Source organism: Bubalus kerabau, chromosome X, assembly GCF_029407905.1.
Source record: "Bubalus kerabau isolate K-KA32 ecotype Philippines breed swamp buffalo chromosome X, PCC_UOA_SB_1v2, whole genome shotgun sequence".
Taxonomy (NCBI): Eukaryota; Metazoa; Chordata; class Mammalia; order Artiodactyla; family Bovidae; genus Bubalus; species Bubalus kerabau.
The window spans coordinates 58137904-58157268 of NC_073647.1; the positions used below are offsets into that span (position 1 = coordinate 58137904).

At 40.6% G+C, this 19365-nt stretch overlaps 1 protein-coding gene across 1 annotated transcript in view; it reads right to left on the bottom strand.

The window, feature by feature from the left end:
• Nucleotides 1-316: 316 nt before the first annotated feature.
• LOC129639432 (late histone H2B.L4-like) overlaps nucleotides 317-19365 on the bottom strand; it is a 94512-nt gene continuing 75463 nt past the window's right edge. Inside the window, exon 2 of the mRNA XM_055564590.1 lies at nucleotides 317-1345. Within this exon, the coding sequence (XP_055420565.1) occupies nucleotides 409-909 (501 nt within the window). The 5' untranslated portion in view covers nucleotides 910-1345 and the 3' untranslated portion in view covers nucleotides 317-408. The remainder of the gene's footprint in view (nucleotides 1346-19365) is intronic.

Sequence of the window (19365 nt, forward strand, 5' to 3'; positions counted from 1 at the left end):
GCCTGGTGGGCTGCCATCTATAGGGTCGCACGGAGTCGGACACGACTGACGTGACTTAGCAGCAGCAGCAGCATACCCCATATAAAAATCTCTGGATGATACCTAAATATAGATGGGAGAATGAAAATGGAAAAGGCCAATGAAACTTGTAGGGAAAGAATTTTGACCATAAAGATCCCTAAAATTACTGAGAAACCATGAATAGAAATAACCATTTAGGAAAGTGACGAGTTGCGAAAAGTACACAATTTTCCATCAAACAAATGACACAACCGACACATATTGAAGCAAAGTTAATGAGGTTTTTAATGTTTTCTTTGGGGTAGAAATGTTTTAAAGAGTAAATGTAGGGCCTAAGGGGAGAACCCTTAAGTCTGGTTTGTGATGGTCAGACAGTCCTGAGGCAGTTCATCTGCAGGTGTGGTATCGGATGAGCGACTTGGTGGCCTCGGTTATGGCATACTTGCAGAGCTCCCCAGGCAACAGAAGACGCACAGCTCTCTCGATGTCTTCATGCGTGATGGTGCGGCGCTTCTTGTAGCGGGCCAGGCGCCCGGCCTCTTCGGCAATCCGCTCAAACATATCTTTCACAAACGAATCCAGGATGTTCACGGAGTCGTGGGAAAGACTCAGGCCTGTATGTATTTGCCTCAGCACCCTAGGGAAATAGGTAGCAAAACTTGAGAAGTTGTCGTTATGGCAGTGCCGGCGACGGCGACGGCGGCCCTTAGCTGTCTTCTGCTTTGCCTTTTTTGGTTCCGCATCATACAGCTCTGGTTTGGAGGTCTCGGCTTTCGCGATCTCCGTTTCAGAGGGCTCAGTTTCGGAGGTGCCAGTTTCTTTGGCGATCACGTCTTCCTCATAGCTGTCAGAAGATGGTTGGGACATGACAGAGCCGCCATTCCTCATAGCTCAGCCCAGAAGAACAGTGAGGGGGTTGAAGGCCGTTGGTCGAATTTATAGGCCCTGCTTTCCCTGACGTCACAGACACTGTCCATATCTGATTGGATGCAAGGCAGGAGGCCTGTTACTATGGCAGCCCATGTCACGTGACACTGGACGTCCCACTTCCCAACTCCTGACGTGCCCCTCCCCCTCGTTTAACCCCCAGTCAGCCAAACTCCCCTGGTGGCTCTGATGGTAAAGTGTCTGTCTACAATGCGGGAGACCTGGGTTTGATCCCTGGGTCGGGAAGATTCCATGGCAAAGGAAATGGCAACCCACTCCAGTACTCTTGCCTAGAAAATCCCATGGACGGAGGAGCCTGGTGTCCATGTGGTTGCAAAGAGTTGGACACGACTGAGCGACTTCACTTTCACTTTCAGCCAAACCAAGTGAAATTCACCTAAGTTGAAAAATGAAATAATCAGTTAGAGCTTCCTGAGAGAGTATGACAGACCTCCATAACTCCAGCTCTTTCAGGCATCAGAGTGACTCAGGTCACTTGGTGTACATTTTACTCCAACACAGACTCTTCTCCAGACTGATCTACAGTACCATGAGCAAAATGTCCTGGCTTCCTCAGCAGAGTGCTCCTGAAAATCATAGGAATTAAATGAACAGCTATTATCTCTAAAATTTATCAAAACCAATGATCAGTATGAAGAGAATGACAAAATCCCATTCTCCAAATACAGAACACAAACAGAAATAGGAATACTTACACATACACACTAAAAATATTTAACATTTTGGAAGTTATAAATTCTTTTCTTAAACATTATTTAGGTCCCCCAAATACCACACATACTGGAATTGATTAATTATTTATAGTGGTTATTTCTCAAAAAATGATCACTCTTATTGCTGAAAAGCCACTAGGGTGAGAGAAAATGAATAAAAAAAGAGAGAAATAAAACACCTAGAAATACACGTACCTAAGGTGGTGAAAGACCTGTACTTAGAAAAAATAAGACCCTGATCAAAGAAAGTGAAGATAATACAAACAGAGGGAAAGGTTTACCTTGTTTATGGATTGGAAAAATTGTTATTGTTAAAATAAACATGCTATCCAAGGCAGTCCACATACTCAATGCAATTGCTATGAACATACCAGGGTATTTCCCACAAAACTAGAACAGATAATTTTAAATTTTGTATGGAAACTGAAAGACCCTGAATTGCCAAAACCATCTTAAGGAAGAAGATCAGAACTGGAGGAATCAGGTTCCTTGACTTTGAACTATATCAGAAAACTACATTAATACAATCAGTATAGTGTTGGCACAAAAACAGATATGTGGAACAGAAGAGAGAGCCCAGAAATAAACCTATGTGCTTATGGTCAATTAATCTATAATAGAAAAAAGACAAGAATATACAGTGGAGAGAAGACAATCTCTTCCATAAGTGGTGCTGGCACAACTGGATAGCTACATGCAATAAAGTAAAATTAGAACATTCTCTAACAGCATATACAAAAATAAACTCAAAATGGACTAAAGACCTAAATATAATACATATATTATGTAGGAAGTCATTTTAAGAAACAGAATCCATTAGATATTTTAATGAGCTGTGTTTCTTTCACATTTGTAAATTCAGAAATTAAATGAACATATCAGTCATTAAAAAAACACATTAAAAATACAAAACAATTGGGTTTTAAAGAGATAACTGGGACCTCAAAGGTCTCTGATACACAAGAAATGTAGGACAGAGAAGGGAAAAGCAGTTTGATGTTGAAGACTGGAAGGGGGATAACACTAGTAATTATTCACTTCAGTTGATGATTGAGGAAATAAGAGAGCCTAATGAGCAATCACCTTGCAATGTTGTGGTTCACTGTAAAGGCAAAATAAGGGAAATGGCTTCACGGCTGAGTTAACAATTTGCAAGTCTCAACTCATGGATGATGGTGTTGATAGGATAGGCATACCCCATTCAGAAACCTTTTCAACATTACCATTGTTTCAGGATTCACTTATAAAGAGGACCTCAACACAGCATAAAAGTTAAGTGCAACAAAAAATTCAGGAAAAAAACCTCATTTCACACTCCCTAGAATCAGAAGTTTCTACCCTAACTCATTCAGATGATCTAATGTCATTCTTTTCCAGCCCTTATTCTCTTGTTTTTGAAGTGGAAAACCTTCATGGTTTTCAGCTTAACATCCTAGGGATGGCGAGGGCATTCATCAGAGAAGCTAAAAAGTTCATGTTGACTCCATGTTAGCCAAGGAGGGACTCAAACTGGTAGCCACAGTCATGGAGCCACCCTACAGCGAGGTTATCCTAACTAAACCAATAATGGTCTTCCTGGGGTGTTCGGGTCTGGTGACAGTAGTGTAAGAAGTATGATTATCTATTTTATTGTTCATTTTATAAAACTAATTAAGATCATTTAAATATTATATAAATATTAGAAAATGGCCAAATAGTAAAGAATCCACTTGTAATGCAGGAGACTCAGGTTCAATCCCTGGGTCCGGAAGATCCCCTGGAGGAGGAAATGGAATCCCACTCCAGTGTTCTTGCCTGGAAAATTCCATGGACAGAAGAGCGAGGCAGGTTACAGTCCATGGAGTCACAAAGAGTCAGACACGAATGAGCGACTAATACTTTCAACACTTTCAAGTATTCTAGATCTCCTGTACAAAATGCTAGTGATTGGGTCAATTAAACACATTCATTTATTGTCTCATATTTGTGGAGGCTCTAAGTCCAAATCAAGGTTTTTCATCTGAGTTGGATCTTATGCAAGGTGTGAATGCATAAGGGGCCTCCATTCCTGGCCATTTTCCTTGGCTTGTAAACAGCTGAAATCTCCCTATACCTCCCCACATTTTCTTCCCTATATGTATGTATCTATGTCTGATTTTCCCTTGTTCAGTTCAGTTCATTTCAGTTGCTCAGTCATTTCCGACTCTTTGCGACCCTATGAAACAGCACGCCAGGCCTCCCTGTCCGTCACCAACTCCCAGAGTCCACCCAAACCCATATCCATTGTGTTGGTGATGCCATCCAACCATCTCATCCTCTGTCGTCCCCTTCGCCTCCTGCCCTCAATCTTTCCCAGCATCAGGGTGTTTTCAAGTGAGTCAGCTCTCCGCATCAGGTGGCCAAAGTATTGGAGTTTCAGCTTCAACATCAGTCCCTCCAATGAACACCCAGGATTGATCTCCTTTAGGATGGACTGGATCTCCTTGCAGTCCAAGGGACTCTCAAGAGTCTTCTCCAACACCACAGTTCAAAATCATCAATTCTTTGGCGCTCAGCTTTCTTTATAGTCCAGCTCTCACATCCATACATGACTACTGGAAAAACCATAGCCTTGACTAGACGGACGTTTGTTAGCAAAGCAATGTCTCTGCTTTTTGATATGCTGTCTAGGTTGGTCATAACTTTCCTTCCAAGGAGCAAGCGTCTTTTAATTTCATGGCTGCAGTCACCATCTGCAGTGATTTTGGAGCCCAAGAAAATAAAGTCAGACACTGTTTCCACTGTTTCCCCATCTATATGCCATGAAGTGATGGGACTGGATGCCATAATCTTAGTTTCCTGAATGTTGAGCTTTAAGCCAACTTTTTCACTCTCCTCTTTCACTTTCATCAAGAGGCTCCTCCCTTTTCATATGGATATAACTCATTTGGATTAAGACCTACTCTAATGAACATATTTTAACTTGATTACTTGGTAAATACTCTATCTCCAAATATGATCACATATGAGTGTTTATGGCATAGATACATTAATTTTAGAGGCACAAAATCAACCCATAGGAGATATGCATTTTGAACTACTTGTGGGCATATCTCCTGCCTCTTCCATCTTATTAAGAGAACACTGGTGACCACTTATGAGAAACAAGGTGGCCCCACCACAGTCCTTTTCACAATTCTGTGAATGTTCAGTAATTTCATTTTAGTATTTTATTTCTTCTTCCCTCTGTGAGGGAGAAGATAATCTGTCATTCTCAATTGTTACAGAGTATTCTTTACACCTACAGTTGTAATTATTTCCTATTGTGTAGGATATAAGAGCCCGTAAAGTACACCACTCTCAGCCAAACATTGAGATAAAATCCTGATAATCCACGAAATCAAACATTTCCTGAGCCCTTCAGGAAAGGGACAGGGCTCTACAGGACAGAAAAAACAGAAGACTTTCTTTAAACTGGCAGAACCTCATGAGATAAAGAAAAAGAATTGAGGTCCTCATTTCACGCCAGTCAGAATGGCTGCTACCCAAAAGTCTACAAGCAATAAATGCTGGAGAGGGTGTGGAGAAAAGGGAACCCTCTTACACTGTTGGGAATGCAAACTAGTACAGCCACTATGAAGAACAGTGTGGAGATTCCTTAAAAAACTGGAAATAGAACTGTCATACGACCCAGCAATCCCACTGCTGGGCATACACACTGAGGAAACCAGAATTGAAAGAGACACGTGTACCCCAGTGTTCATCGCAGCACTGTTTATAATAGCCAGGACATGGAAGCAACCTAGATGTCCATCAGCAGATGAATGGATAAGAAAGCATTGGTACATTCACACAATGAAATATTACTCAGACATTAAAAAGAATGCATTTGAATCAGTTCTAATGAGGTGGATGAAACTGGAGCCGATTATACAAAGTGAAGTAAGGCAGAAAGAAAAACACCAATACAGTATACTAATGCATATATATGGAATTTAGAAAGATGGTAATGATAACCCTGTATATGAGACAGTAAAAGAAACACAGATGTATAGAACAGTCTTTTGGATTCTGTGGGAGAGGGTGAGGGGTGGGATGGTATGGGAGAATGGCATTGAAACATGTAAATTATCATATGTGAAACAGATCGCCAGTCCAGGTTCAATGCATGATACAGGGTGCTCAGGGATGGTGCACTGGGATGACCCAGAGGCATGGGATGGGGAGGGAGGTGGGAGGGGGGTTCAGGATGGGGAACTCATGTACACCCATGGCAGATTCAAGTCAATGTATGGCAAAACCAATACAATATTGTAAAGTAAAATAAATAAATAAGTAAAACTGAAAAAAAAAAAAAGATTAGAATTAAAAAAAAAAAAGAAGAATTGAGGTCCTGGGGCAAGATACTAGAGAGCGCCTCCCTTAGTAGTACAGGTATGAAGTGCACAGTACCTATTCCAAAATGGGCAATGAAGGTCTGTATTTTTTGGTCCAATATGGAAGAATTCTGATGGGCTATTATACCTCCAGGGCTCTCTTTGGTCAATGCAGTAAATATTTAGGATAAATGAGTCTCATTGTCAAGAATATTATTTAGTATTTTGTGTAAAATTAGAGAAATCTTATGAGAGAATTTTTTAAAAAGAATATGATTCCCAAGGAGGCCAGGAAAATCTTCCACCAAAGCAGTGTTAAGAAAATATCTCTAGGTGGGACCTTGAGATGATCATAGACAACCTGAATATAATTTTGGAAATGAAAAGCTAATTTCAGAGCCATTGCATTTTTGAAAAGGGAACTCTAGACCCATAGGAAAGAGACAGTATTTCACAGAATTATTTCATTGCTATTGTGCTCATTGTTGTTGCTTTCAATATCCCCGTGTTTACCCATATGACATATGAATATTTTTCCAAGCAATTCTTGTCCATTGCTATTATGTGTGAATTCCTGTAAGAAATCTAACCCACTAGCATATTTTTATTGGGCTAGGTGTGTTTTACATTAGGTGAATCCAATAATCAAATACAGGCATTAGGAAACCAGTTTTACAAGTGCACCATGAAGACAGAAGTGCATGGGCGACTGACACTCGATACCTAGGAAGGAGGGAGGGACAATGGGGTTCAATGTTGAAGATCAAGAGGGGAAATGAGCATATATAGTTGTTCACTTCAGAGGGTGATTGAAGAACTCAGCCACCTAATGAATAATCATGATCTAATGGTGTTGGCTATTGCAAATATAAGTTAGGACAAGAGTTTTCTGCTTAAATAACAAACTATAAGTTTAAACCCTAAGGAGACAGTTCAAATTTTTTTCAACATAATCTGTATGATAGAATTTATTGTAAAACATAAACGAGAGCTAAAACTCGCTCAGTTCAAGCTACTGCAGAAATAACTGCAATATTCCTCTATACAGAGGCATTGTGAAATTCATCAATCTTGACAAGTGAAGATAAGCAGAAATCATATAGCGTGGTAGGCCTGATGCTTGAGCAGGTATTTTGTCATGCACCTGAGGGAAGTTTGTTGTAAGTAGGAGTAATATATAAGGTTACTGTGCTTGTGGAAGTAAATAGCCTGGCTTGTGTAATATATCCGTCTGAAAAATCAGAGTCCTTTACCATATTCTGGTAGGTGAACGGCATTACCCAGAGCCACATGGCCACTGAATTAGAACTGACACCAGGATCCAGGTGATTCCCTGAATCTCACTTCAGTGTCTGATCCATTAGGCATGGTTTTGCCTTTGAGTGATTATGTCAGAGGATAACAGAAATCATGCTTCTTTTGATGAACCTGCTTGATAGGAAATATCTCAATATAAAAGAATAACCTTCAATGATCTCAAATCTTCATTTGGAAATTAATTCAAGTGAAGAATGTTTAATGAAGTATTTCCCTTAACCACACTCCAATATCATGCAAGGACAGCTTCTTATGTTTTTCACTCTCCCTAAATGTTTTCCTCAAACCTGCCCCATTTGACTCTGTGGAAATGCACTTTTCACAATTGAGAAGGATGAATTACGGCTATAATGTCAGATGTTGGAGGACCGAAAAAGAAGAGGACCATGAGGTATATGAGAAAACTCTGTGTCCCTAAGTCAGAAAAAATAGATATTCAGACCAGGTTTGTCTGAGTTCCTTTCACCAAGAAATCTGTACTTACATTCTCCTTGCTGTCTACCTGTGTGTTTCTTTGTCTATATAAATGGCCCTACAAGTGGGAGAGGATGTCTACAATGGTTAGAATTTTCAGTCCACTTTGGTGTGAAAGCTGTGGCATGCAGTATAAGATTCCACTAAATAGTAGGTGCCCCTCTCTTAGTGGTAAGTAAAGAGCAAACCAATCCGAAGACAATCACCATAGTATAGCGAACAAAACACTTATTCCTATGGCCATACCCTGTGTATGGCACCCAAAAACATCTCAAGAAGCTTGTCTTTGATTTCAGTGGCTATTAGATTCAGGAGTATAGCTCATTCCTGAATACTCCTTCCAATGAGAGGTCCTGTTTCCCCCTCCTCTTGAGATGATGAAGCCTGTGATTATTTTGTGCAATGAATAAAATACAGTGGAAATTATATTATACCAATAACAGGGCTAAGTTTTAAGAAGGAATGTCCTTCTGCCTTGCTGTTAGATGACATAGGGCTACCATGGAAAAGGTTAGTCCGTCCTGCTGGACTGCTCCACAAGAAAAGAGGCCCCTTTCAGCACCAGGTATGTGTGTGAAGGTTGTCTGGTTTGCAGTGTAGCTTAGGTATTGGATGATTATCACTGAGTGATCTTAGGATGCTTTGTATTTTTAAGGGATATTTACATTTCACATTTGGAAATTGTGTACAAAATTTAAAATCTTCCCATTATAAATTGTAATATACAAAGTTATGTTAAACAGTATTTTAAATACTCAGATGTGCTTGAAAGTGGCTCAAATCAATAGACAGCTGACACACACACATAATTCTAAATGATTAATTGACTATACCCATAGTGAAAAACTGGACTTTCTTTTTCATAAGAAAGGAAGGACCAAAGAAAATTCTAATTTTTGTCCTTAGTGGACATGGAACAACAGACTGGTTCCAAATAGGAAAAGGAGTATGTCAAGGCTGTATATTGTCACCCTGCTTATTTAACTTATATCCAAAGTACATCATGAGAAACACTGGGCTGGAAGAAGCACAAGCTGGAATCAAGATTGATGGGAGAAATATCAATAACCTTAGATATGCAGATGATACCACCCTTATGGCAGAAAGTGAAGAGGAACTAAAAAGCCTCTTGATGAAAGTGAAAGAGGAGAGTGAAAAAGTTGGCTTAAAGCTCAACATTCAGAAAACGAAGATCATGGCATCTGGTCCCATCACTTCATGGCAGATAGATGGGGAAACAGTGGAAACAGTGTCAGACTTTATTTTTGGGGGCTCCAAAATCACAGCAGATGGTGATTGCAGCCATGAAATTAAAAAATGCTTACTCCTTGGAAGAAAAGTTATGACCAACCTAGATAGCATATTGAAAAGCAGAGACATTACTTTGCCAACAAAGGTCCATCTAGTCAAGGCTATGGTTTTTCCAGTGGTCATGTATGGATGTGAAAGTTGGACTGTGAAGAAAGCTGAGTGCTGAAGAATTGATGCTTTTGAACTGTGGTGTTGGAAAAGACTCTTGAGAGTTCCTTGGACTGTAAGGAGATCCAACCAGTCCATTCTAAAGGAGATCAGTCCCAGGTATTCTTTGGAAGGACTGACACTGAAGCTGAAACTCTAATACTTTGGCCACGTCATGCGAAGAGTTGACTCATTGGAAAAAATTCTGATGCTGGGAGGGATCGGGGGCAGGAGGAGAAGGGGACGACAGAGGATGAGATGGCTGGATGGCATCACTGACTCGATGGATGTGAGTCTGAGTGAACTCTGGGAGTTGGTGATGGACAGGGAGGCCTGGCATCCTGCAATTCATGGGGTCGCAAACAGTTGGACACGACTGAGCTTCTGAACTGAACTGAACTGAAATGATGGATGAGGAATAAAAAGTTGCATAAAGAATTTGTAACCAAAAGAGTGCCTTGATGTAGCTTTGGTATTCTAATTAATACTATCAACATGGCCCAAGTAATTTCTATTTGCAAACTCATGTATATGGCAAATGCAAATCTAATTGCGTCTAGAAGAGCTTAGCCCTAATTGAGGCTTCTACAAGTATTCCTACAATTAAAGCCCCCCCTAAACAAATACAACTTCCCCCTCCAAAATGACAGCATCAGTATAAACAATAAACCAAGATGGAAACCTGTAAAGACTTATAATCAGATAGAAAGTACAAAAAATGTACTTAACATATTTAAATAGATGATAAGATACCTAAAACATGAGTAATAAATAGCTAATTATCAAAAGGCAAATAAGCTTTCTAGTACTGAAAATCATAACCACTGGAATAGAAGAGTAAAGGAATTTTAAACAGCTGAGACAAATGGACAGAGAATATATGACCTAGAAGATAGATGAAAGAAATACTACAAAATACTTCATAAAGAGTATAAAAGGATTAAATGGAGGTCAAGAAACATAAGAAGTGGACTAAGAAAAGACATCTCCTTGGCATACCAGAAGTGACAAACATTCCTTGGAAGTTCCTTTACCATAGATCTTTTGTCGTAAGTTTTCACTTTCATCTCAGGTTCAAAGGATTTGTTAACAAAATAAGCCATTTGTTATGTACAAATAAATAATACAAGTATTTATTAGAGAATAATCTAACTTACTTGCAATACACTAACATTAAAAAAAAAAAGAGAGAGAGAAATAGAGCAGTGGATACCAAATTGGATTTTGACTAACATCCAGACTTAAGCAGAGTTGGGAAGTCCGGTGACACAGCACATCTGGAGCTCCGATTGGGAAAAGGTCCCAGGTAGCACTTTAACTCCATGGGTGAGACTTCAAAGATTGCAGTGCCAGCTTCCCTCCTTATAATCCCAGGCTGCAAACTGATTATCGTCATCAATATGTGAGCAAAACTACAGCTCTGGTATTTTGCAAATATTTTCCAGTACTGTTTGCTTTGTTCTACCAATCTTGGAATGTTGCTAAATCCAGGGAGTGGTTGGCCAGACCTCCTGCAGGGACTTAAATTCCAAGATCCTCTTCTTATCTATCTGTTACACAATAGATAATAGATTCTCTTCCACACTCACAGCAGGTGTGGCTGACACCCACAGCAGTAGTCAGGGCAGTGTCCTGGTAGGTCAGAAGCAAGGTCAGAGGCCTATTCTGCTTTGTCTCTGAAGCCTAAACAAGACTTAATATAATTTCCCTAACAATAGTGTCTATTGTTGTAAATATCATGATTTTTCATGTTGTCTCCAATGTCTTTTTTTACAAATTAAGTTCTAAGAATGATGTGGTCTTTCGTGTGCAGGACATTTATGCACTCTCATTGCCCGAGAAAGGGATGGGAAGAAGACAGGTGTGGGCAGAGGAAGAAGTGCATATCTAATGCTGACTCTCCAAAATTATTTTCTGATCCCATACTGAATCTGAAGGTAAAATGAGCCATTAAAGTCACTTCACACTGGCCCAACAGAGTCAGAACTTTATACCACCTCCTTGATCAGTCCTTAGAAGTGGGCTGACTTGAGAAGTTCAATGCAGCTCTGTGCAGCTGAGGTACACCTGAAGTGGCTTATGACTAAGGAACAGCAGTAAGTCTGTCCTTGTTGTGGTGATCTGAGTGGTCCATCTTTGAGTCTACCAAAGACTTATCATGATACTTAGGCTAGGAATGCAACACTATCTGTGTGGTTGCTTACTCTCACTACTTGCTTTCTGCTTCCATTTGTTTTTGAAAGGAGATTTACTGTCATAGTCTTTGGCATGGCTCTGTAGACAATGTGTCTTTTTGTTTGCTAGTATGATCTATATGCTAACTTTGTCTGTAGCTTTACTATGATGTGTCCAGGTGTGCTTCCTGAATCTATGGAAACATAGCCTTCCTAAATTCTGGAAAGTATCAACTGTTTCTCTGTGAATATTATTATTCTAAAATTTAGCCAGGTTACCACTTCTGGCATCCTACAAGATGTACTTAATACCTCCTTAGTATTAAGTCCATTTCTTAAGTCTCTTGCCATCTCTTTAATCTTTTACTTCATGTGTCTTTCTATGACATAGTCTATATAATTTCTTTCATCTATATTCTAAATCAACAATTCTCCATCCAGCTATATATCTTCTGTTGTTTAAAATTTCTGGGAAGAAATTTATAAGAATACAATAATGTTAGGGAACTTCAACACTACACTTACAGCAATAGACAGATAATTTAGATAGAAAATCAATAAGGAGACAGCAGTGGCCTTCAATGACACGTTAGTCCAGTTGGATGGAATAAATATTTATAGAATATTCCATCCAAAAGCAGCAGAATATACATTCTTTTCAAGTGTACATGGAACATTGTCCAGGATAGACCACATGCTATGCCACAAAAAAAACCAAGTCTCAACGAACTTAAGAGAAGAGTAATTGTACCAAGCATTTTCTCTAACCACACTGTATGAAATTAGAAAATAATTACATAAAGAAAATGCAAAAACCACAAACACATGGAGAGAACAGAATATGATAGGAAAAAACCAATGGATCAGTGAAGAAATCAAAGAGGAAGTTAGAAAATATCTGGAGACAAATGAAAATAAACACATCTTTCCAAAACCTATGGGATGCAGCAAAAGCAGTTCTAAGAGGAAAGCTTATAGACATACAGGCCTACCTCAAAAACCAAGGAACATCTCCAATAAAGAACCTAACCTACCATCTAAAGGAATTAGAAAGAGAACAAGCCAAGCCCAAGGTCAGCAGAAGGAAGGAAATAATAAAGATCAAAGAGGAAATCAATAAAATAAATACAGGAGAGAAGCAGTAATTTGAAAGGAGCCTAAGCCAGACCCACCTACTGATCTTGGAGTGTCTCTTGGAGAGGTAGGAGAAATCTGGAGCTCACTCTGGGGACATAGATACTGGTGGAAGCAATTTTGGAAAGCTTTTTCTGCCACATGGACACTGGTGCTGGCAAGTATCATTTTGACATCTTCCCCCTGGCTTATAAGTCTCAGGACCAAGCCTTGCTCCTGACCACAAGCCTATGGGCACCAGGATTGGATGTCTCAGGTCAAGTAACTGGCCAGGCAGAGACACAGGCCCATCCACCAGCATCCAGTGTGCCTTATGATGCCCTGAGACCACAGGTGCCACTGGACACAACCCTGTCCACCAGAGTGCCTAGGATCTGTCCCACACATGAGAGCACAGGCACTAGACCTGGGACACCCAGGAGCTGCAGCCAGAGCTCCAGGACCTAGCTCTGCCCACCATGGAGCTGCTAGTAGCCCTAGAACAGCCTGGGGCTCAGTCCCACCCACCAGCAGGTCAGCACCAGCTCTGAGATACCCTGGACTCCTCAGCCAGCTGTGCCAGGACCCAGGCCCACTCACCAGTGAACCAGCGTTAGGTTTTGGATACACTAGAGCTTGCAGCCAGCTCTATTGGGAAAGGGCTCCATCCAACAGAAGGTGGAATCTAGATCTAGGCTGCTTTTGGATCCTATCCAGCAGCTGCTTGAGTACCTTTGTCTGTGAGGCAGCCCCAAGGGCTTGTCATTGAACAGATGTTGATGTGCCATGGATGAGATGCACACTCAGGGTTGCTGTCCAATCTGGGTTACCAAAATTGTTACCAAACCAAACTCAGGTCTACAAGCCTGCACATAGTTAAGCCAATCTACTGACCCCAGTAGATTTTCTTTTAAATGTTGTAAGAAATAGAAGGTAAAAATTGGAATTGGATAAATTTGAGCATATAGGAATAGTAAGTTCAGAATTCAGGGATCTGGAGAAGTAAACTGATATTTTTGTACTATTTTTGGTTTCTCATTTATGTATATTAAATAATTCTGAATATGGGGTATGTTCAAAGAAGTTTGATTGAGGTAATTTTGATTTTTCTTATCAGTTTTTTCACTTTACTTTTTCATCATTTCCCACATAAAAATTCTGGATTACTGTACCCTGGATTACTGTACTGTACTCTTAGAGAGTTAGAGAATAAAAGAGGTATATAAAATGATAATGACCCTAGAAACCACCAGAAAGGCTGAAACAGGAATTATTTCTTCAACTTTCAAATTCAGCTATTTCTGCAAAGTGTGTCAATTAACACTTATGCTTTACAATGAATTCTATAGTATAGACAATGTTGAAAAAATTTGAATGGGGTATGCTTGTCAAATTAATACTATTTTCCTAAGGTTGGAACTTATAGTTTGTTATTTAAGCTGTAAAGCCCTTGCTGTAATTTGAATTTTCAGTAGCTAACAAAGTGGAGAGTGAAAAAGTTGGGTTAAAACTCAACATTCAGAAAATGAAGATCATGGCATCTGGTCCCATCACTTCATGGGAAATAGATGGGGAAACAGTGGAAACAGTGTCAGACTTTATTTTTTTATTTATTATATATATATATATATATTTTTATATTTTATTTTATTTTTTAACTTTACAATATTGTATTAGTTTTGCCATATATCACATGAATCTGCCACAGGTATACACGTGATCCCCATCCTGAACCCTTTTTGGGCTCCAAAATCACTGCAGATGGTAACTGCAGCCATGAAATTAAAAGACGCTTACTCCTTGGAAGGAAAGTTATGACCAACCTAGATAGCATATTGAAAAGCAGAGACGTTACTTTGCCAACAAAGGTCCACCTAGTCAAGGCTATGGTTTTTCCTGTGGTCATGTATGGATGTGAGATTTGGACTATGAAGAAAGCTGAGCGCCGAAGAATTGATGGTTTTGAACTGTGGTGTTGGAGAAGACTCTTGAGAGTCCCTTGGACTGCAAGGAGATCCAACCAGTCCATTCTGAAAGAGATCAGCCCTGGGATTTCTTTGGAAGGAATGATGCTAAAGCTGAAACTCCAGTACTTTGGCCACCTCATGCGAAGAGTTGACTCATTGGAAAAGACCCTGATGCAGGGAGGGATTGGGGGCAGGAGGAGAAGGGGACGACAGAGGATGAGATGGCTGGATGGCATCACTGACTCGATGGACGTGAGTCTGAGTGAACTCCGGGAGTTGGTGATGGACAGGGAGGCCTGGCGTGCTGCGATTCATGGGGTCGCAAAGAGTCAGACACGACTGAGTGACTGAACTGAACTGAACACTGTTAGATCATGATTACTCTTTAGGTCTCCGCGTTCCTCAATCACCCTCTAAAGTGACTAATTACATAGTCTCATTTCCCCTCCAGGTCTTTAACATCAAACCCCATTTTCCCTCCCTCCTCCCTAGATGTCATGTGTGTCACTCACCCTTGCATTTCTGCTTCATGGCCCATATGGTGCAGTTGTAACACTGGTTTCTTAATGCCTGTATTTGGTTATTGGATTCCCTAAATGGAAAACACACCTAGCACAATAAAAAAAATATCCTAGTTCATTCACAGGAATTCACACATAGTTTATATTTCTGACCAGCATGCCAGAAAAGTTCTGAAAAATATTTGTATATCATGTGGGCAGACACTGAGATACTGAAGCAGCAACAATGAACACAACAGAAATTATGTCATTTTGTAAAACGCTAGTTTTCTTATGGGTCCACAGTCCTGTTTTGAATCTGTGATGGCTCTGCAGTGAGCTTTTCACTCCCAAAACTATATTCTGCTTGTTTAAGACCATGTCAAGGTCCCATCCAGAAAAATTTAATTGCAGTTGATTTGATGGAAGTTTTTCCTGATATCACTGCGAACCATATCATTTTTTCTAATTCTTTCTTCAGATTTTTTCTAGGGGATGTCCCTGGTGGTCCAGTGGCTGAGACTCTGCACTCCCAGGGAGGGGTCCTGGGTTCAATCCTGGATTGGGGAACTAGATCCTGCATGCCACAACTAAGACCTGATGCAGCCAAATGAATGAATATAAAAAATGGTTTTTCTAGTATTCCACAAACATAATAAATAATAACCCTGACAAGGGGACTCATTTATCCTAAATCTGTACTCCAATGATCCTGAGGAGCTCTGGAGTGCATAGCTGTAGGCCTGGGAGTCCTAGATGAAGTATTCACTTGCTGGTGGGAAGAATCATGGCCTGGGGGTGTCCTGAAGCTGGTCTCAGCCCATAGGTAGGTACAGCCAAATTCTAGTCCTCAGCACTGGCTGAGCAGCCCAAGTTATCCTCGGGGTCCTGGGGCAGGCAGCAGCCAGCTTTGTTGTGGGATGGGTCCTGATATGGCAGGATGAATGCCTCTGATGGTTCTGGGGCTGGTGTCTCCCCACTGGTGGGTGGTGGTACCACCCTGACAGGTAGAGGTGGGTCCTGGGGTCTCTGGCTGCAGGGTCCATGGGTCACAGAGCTTGTGTTCTTGGCCTGCTTGTGGGGAGGGTGAGGCCCAGGGATTCCCAGGACTAGCACAAACTCATTGATAGATGGAGATGGGTCCTGGGAATGTGGGCTGCATAGCCCTGAGTGTCCTAGAGCTGGTGTTTCAACCTATCAGTAAGCTGGACTAAGGTCCAGAGTATCATGGGATGGTGCCTACCCCTTGATGGGTGAGGTTGGTGCTGCAGCTAGTTCTGGACCACTGGTATGTGGGCCCAGGTCCTGGGGTGGCCAAAGCTGGGTTCCAGGGTAACTGCAGGCTTCAGGGATCTCAAGGTGGGTCTGTATCTCTGCTTGGGTTTTTGCTTGGCCTAAGGAATCCCAGTACTGGTGCTGATAGGCGTGTTGGTCAGGTCTGGGTTATAGTACGAAGAAGCTAGAAGGAGGATTACAAAATGGCACTCTAGCACCAGGGTCCACGTGGTAGAACCAGCTCCCCCAAATATTTGCCACCTATGTCTATATCCCCATGATGAGCTCCAGTTGCCTTCTACCTCTCCAGGAGGTTCTCCAAGATCTGCAGATGGGTTTAACCCAGGCTTCTTTCAAATTGCTGCTTCTGTCCTAGGTTCCCAAGCTTGTTAAGATTTTCTGTGCACCTTGTAAGGGTAGAGTCTCTGTTTCCCACAGCCCTCTGGCTCTCCTGAAAGTAAGCCTCACTGACCTACAAAGCCAAGCATTCTGGGGGCTCATCTTCCTGGTACAGGGCCCCCAGTTTGGAAAGACTTATGTGGGGCTTGGATCACTTATTCCTTGAGGAAAACTTCTTCAATTGTTGTTATACTCCCCTTATTAGGTTTCCCACCTTAGAGTATGGGTTGACCATGTCTCCCCCTTCTTAATCATGTACCAAGTTTAATACTGTTTTCTTCATAATACTTAGATTCTAAAAATACTCCAAAGGCTAGAACTGGTGAACACCTATGGGTGGAAAATATATATTCACCTAATTCTCTAAGAAACCTCCTTAGGGACAGAAAACGTAAATAAAATGTGAAATAATTTAAAAACACAATCTTTTCAATAATCTTTGGTAATACATGCAAAAATATTTATACACATAAGAATGTAAAATCATATAGAAATGAGCCAAACAAATTATAGAAATTGATCCAACAAGGACTTAAACAACAACTCAAGAAATGGAGGTCATCAATGAGCTACCATCTGCCAAATGGCAATTTTCCAAAGGTGCATCTACTTAAACTTTCAAGGAAGAGTTAATTTTGCTTCTAACAAAATATTAATAGTTCCACATTGTGAAGGAAAGCATATTTTATTTCAAGAGATATAATACGATGCCACCCAAGATAGATAGTCAAAGTGGGGTGTTTGACAACATGTGGTCCAGTTGAGAAGGAAATGGCAAACCACTTCAGCACTCTTCCTTTGAGAACCCCATGAACAGGATTAAAAGGCAAAAGATATTACACTGAAAGTTGAAACCCCCAGGTCAGTAGGTATCTAATATACTACTAGAGAACAGCAGAAAAATAGCTCCAGAAGGAATGAAGAGGCTGAGCCAAAGTGGAAATGACATCCAGTTGTGGATGAGTCTGGTGGTGAAAGTAAAAGTCCGATGCTGTAAAAAAAAAAAAATATATTGCAGAGGAACCTGAAAAGTTAGGTCCATGAATCTAGGTAAATTTTAAGTGGTCAAACAGGAGATGCCAAGAGTGAACATATTCATTTGGGAATCAGTGAATTAAAATGGACAAGAATGGGTGAATTTAATTCAGATGACCATTATATCTACTACTATGGGTCATCTGAATTAAATGGAGTAGCCCTCATAGTCAACAAAAGAGTCTGAAATGCAGTATTTGTGTGTAATTTCAAAAACAACAGTGATCTCGGTTCATTCCAAGACAAACCATTCAATATCACAGTCATCTCAGTCTATGCTCCAACTACTAATGCCTAAGAAGATGAAGTTGAATGGTTTTATAATGATCTACAAGACCTTTTATAACCCCCCCAAAATATGTCCTTTTCATCATAGGGGACTGGAATGCAAAAGTAGGAAGTCAAGTGATATCTGGATTAACAGACAAGTTTGGCCTTGGAGTACAAAATGAAGCAGGGAAAAGGCTAACAGAGTTTTGCCAAGAGAAGCCTTTAGCTTCTCTTCTTTTCTCAGCTATTTGTAAGGCCTCGTCAGACAACCATTTAGCCTTTTTGCATTTCTTTTTCTTGGGGATGGTTTTGATCCCTGCCTCCTGTTCAATGCCACAAACCTCTGTTCATATTTCTTCAGGCATTCTGTCTATCAGATCTAATTCCTTGAATTTATTTGTCACTTCTACTGTAACTTGTAAGGGATTTGATTTAGGTCATACCTGAATGGTCTAGTGGTTTTCCCTACTTTCTTCAATTTAAGTCTGCATTTGGCAATAAGGAGTTCATGATCTGAGCCACAGTCAGCTCCCAGTCTTGCTTTTGCTGACTGTATACAGCTTCTCCATCTTTGACTGCAAAGAATATAATCAATCTGATTTTTGTATTGGCTGTCTGGTGATGTCCATGTGTAGAGTCTTTGCTTTTGTTGTTGGAAGAGTGTGATTGGTATGACCAATCATTCTCTTGGCAAAATTCTGTTAGCCTTTGACCTGCTTCATCTTGTACTCCAAGGCCAAATTTGCCTGTTACTCCACGTAGCCCTTACTTTTGCATTCCAGTGCATTAAAAAGCAGAGACATCACATTGTCAACAAAGGTCAGTCTAGTTAAAGCTATGGATTTTCTAGTAGTCATGTACAGATGTTAGATTTGGACCATAAACAAGGTTGAGCACCAAAGAATTGATGCTTTTGAACTGTGCTGCTGGAAAAAACTCTTGAGAGTCCTTTGGACTGTAAGATCAAACCAGTCAAACCTAAATGAAATCAACACTGAATGTTCATTGGAAGGACTGATGCTGAAACTGAAGTTCCAATACTTTGGCCACCTGATCTGAAGAGCCAACTCATTGGTAAAAACCCTGATGCTGGGAAAGATTGAGGGCAAAAGGAGAAGGAGGTGGCAGAGAATGGAGATGGTTAGATGGCATCACCAACTCAATGGACATGAATTTGAGCATACTCTAGGAGATAGTAGAGGACAGAGGAGCCTACCATGCTATTGTCCATGGGTCACAAGGAATCAGACTCAACTTAGCAACTGAACAACAACAACTCTAAGACCTGTGATTGTGTCACCTCACTGATATTTGAGTAGAAGTGACCCCCCAACCCCCTTTATGCTTAGGAACATTTATGCTATTGC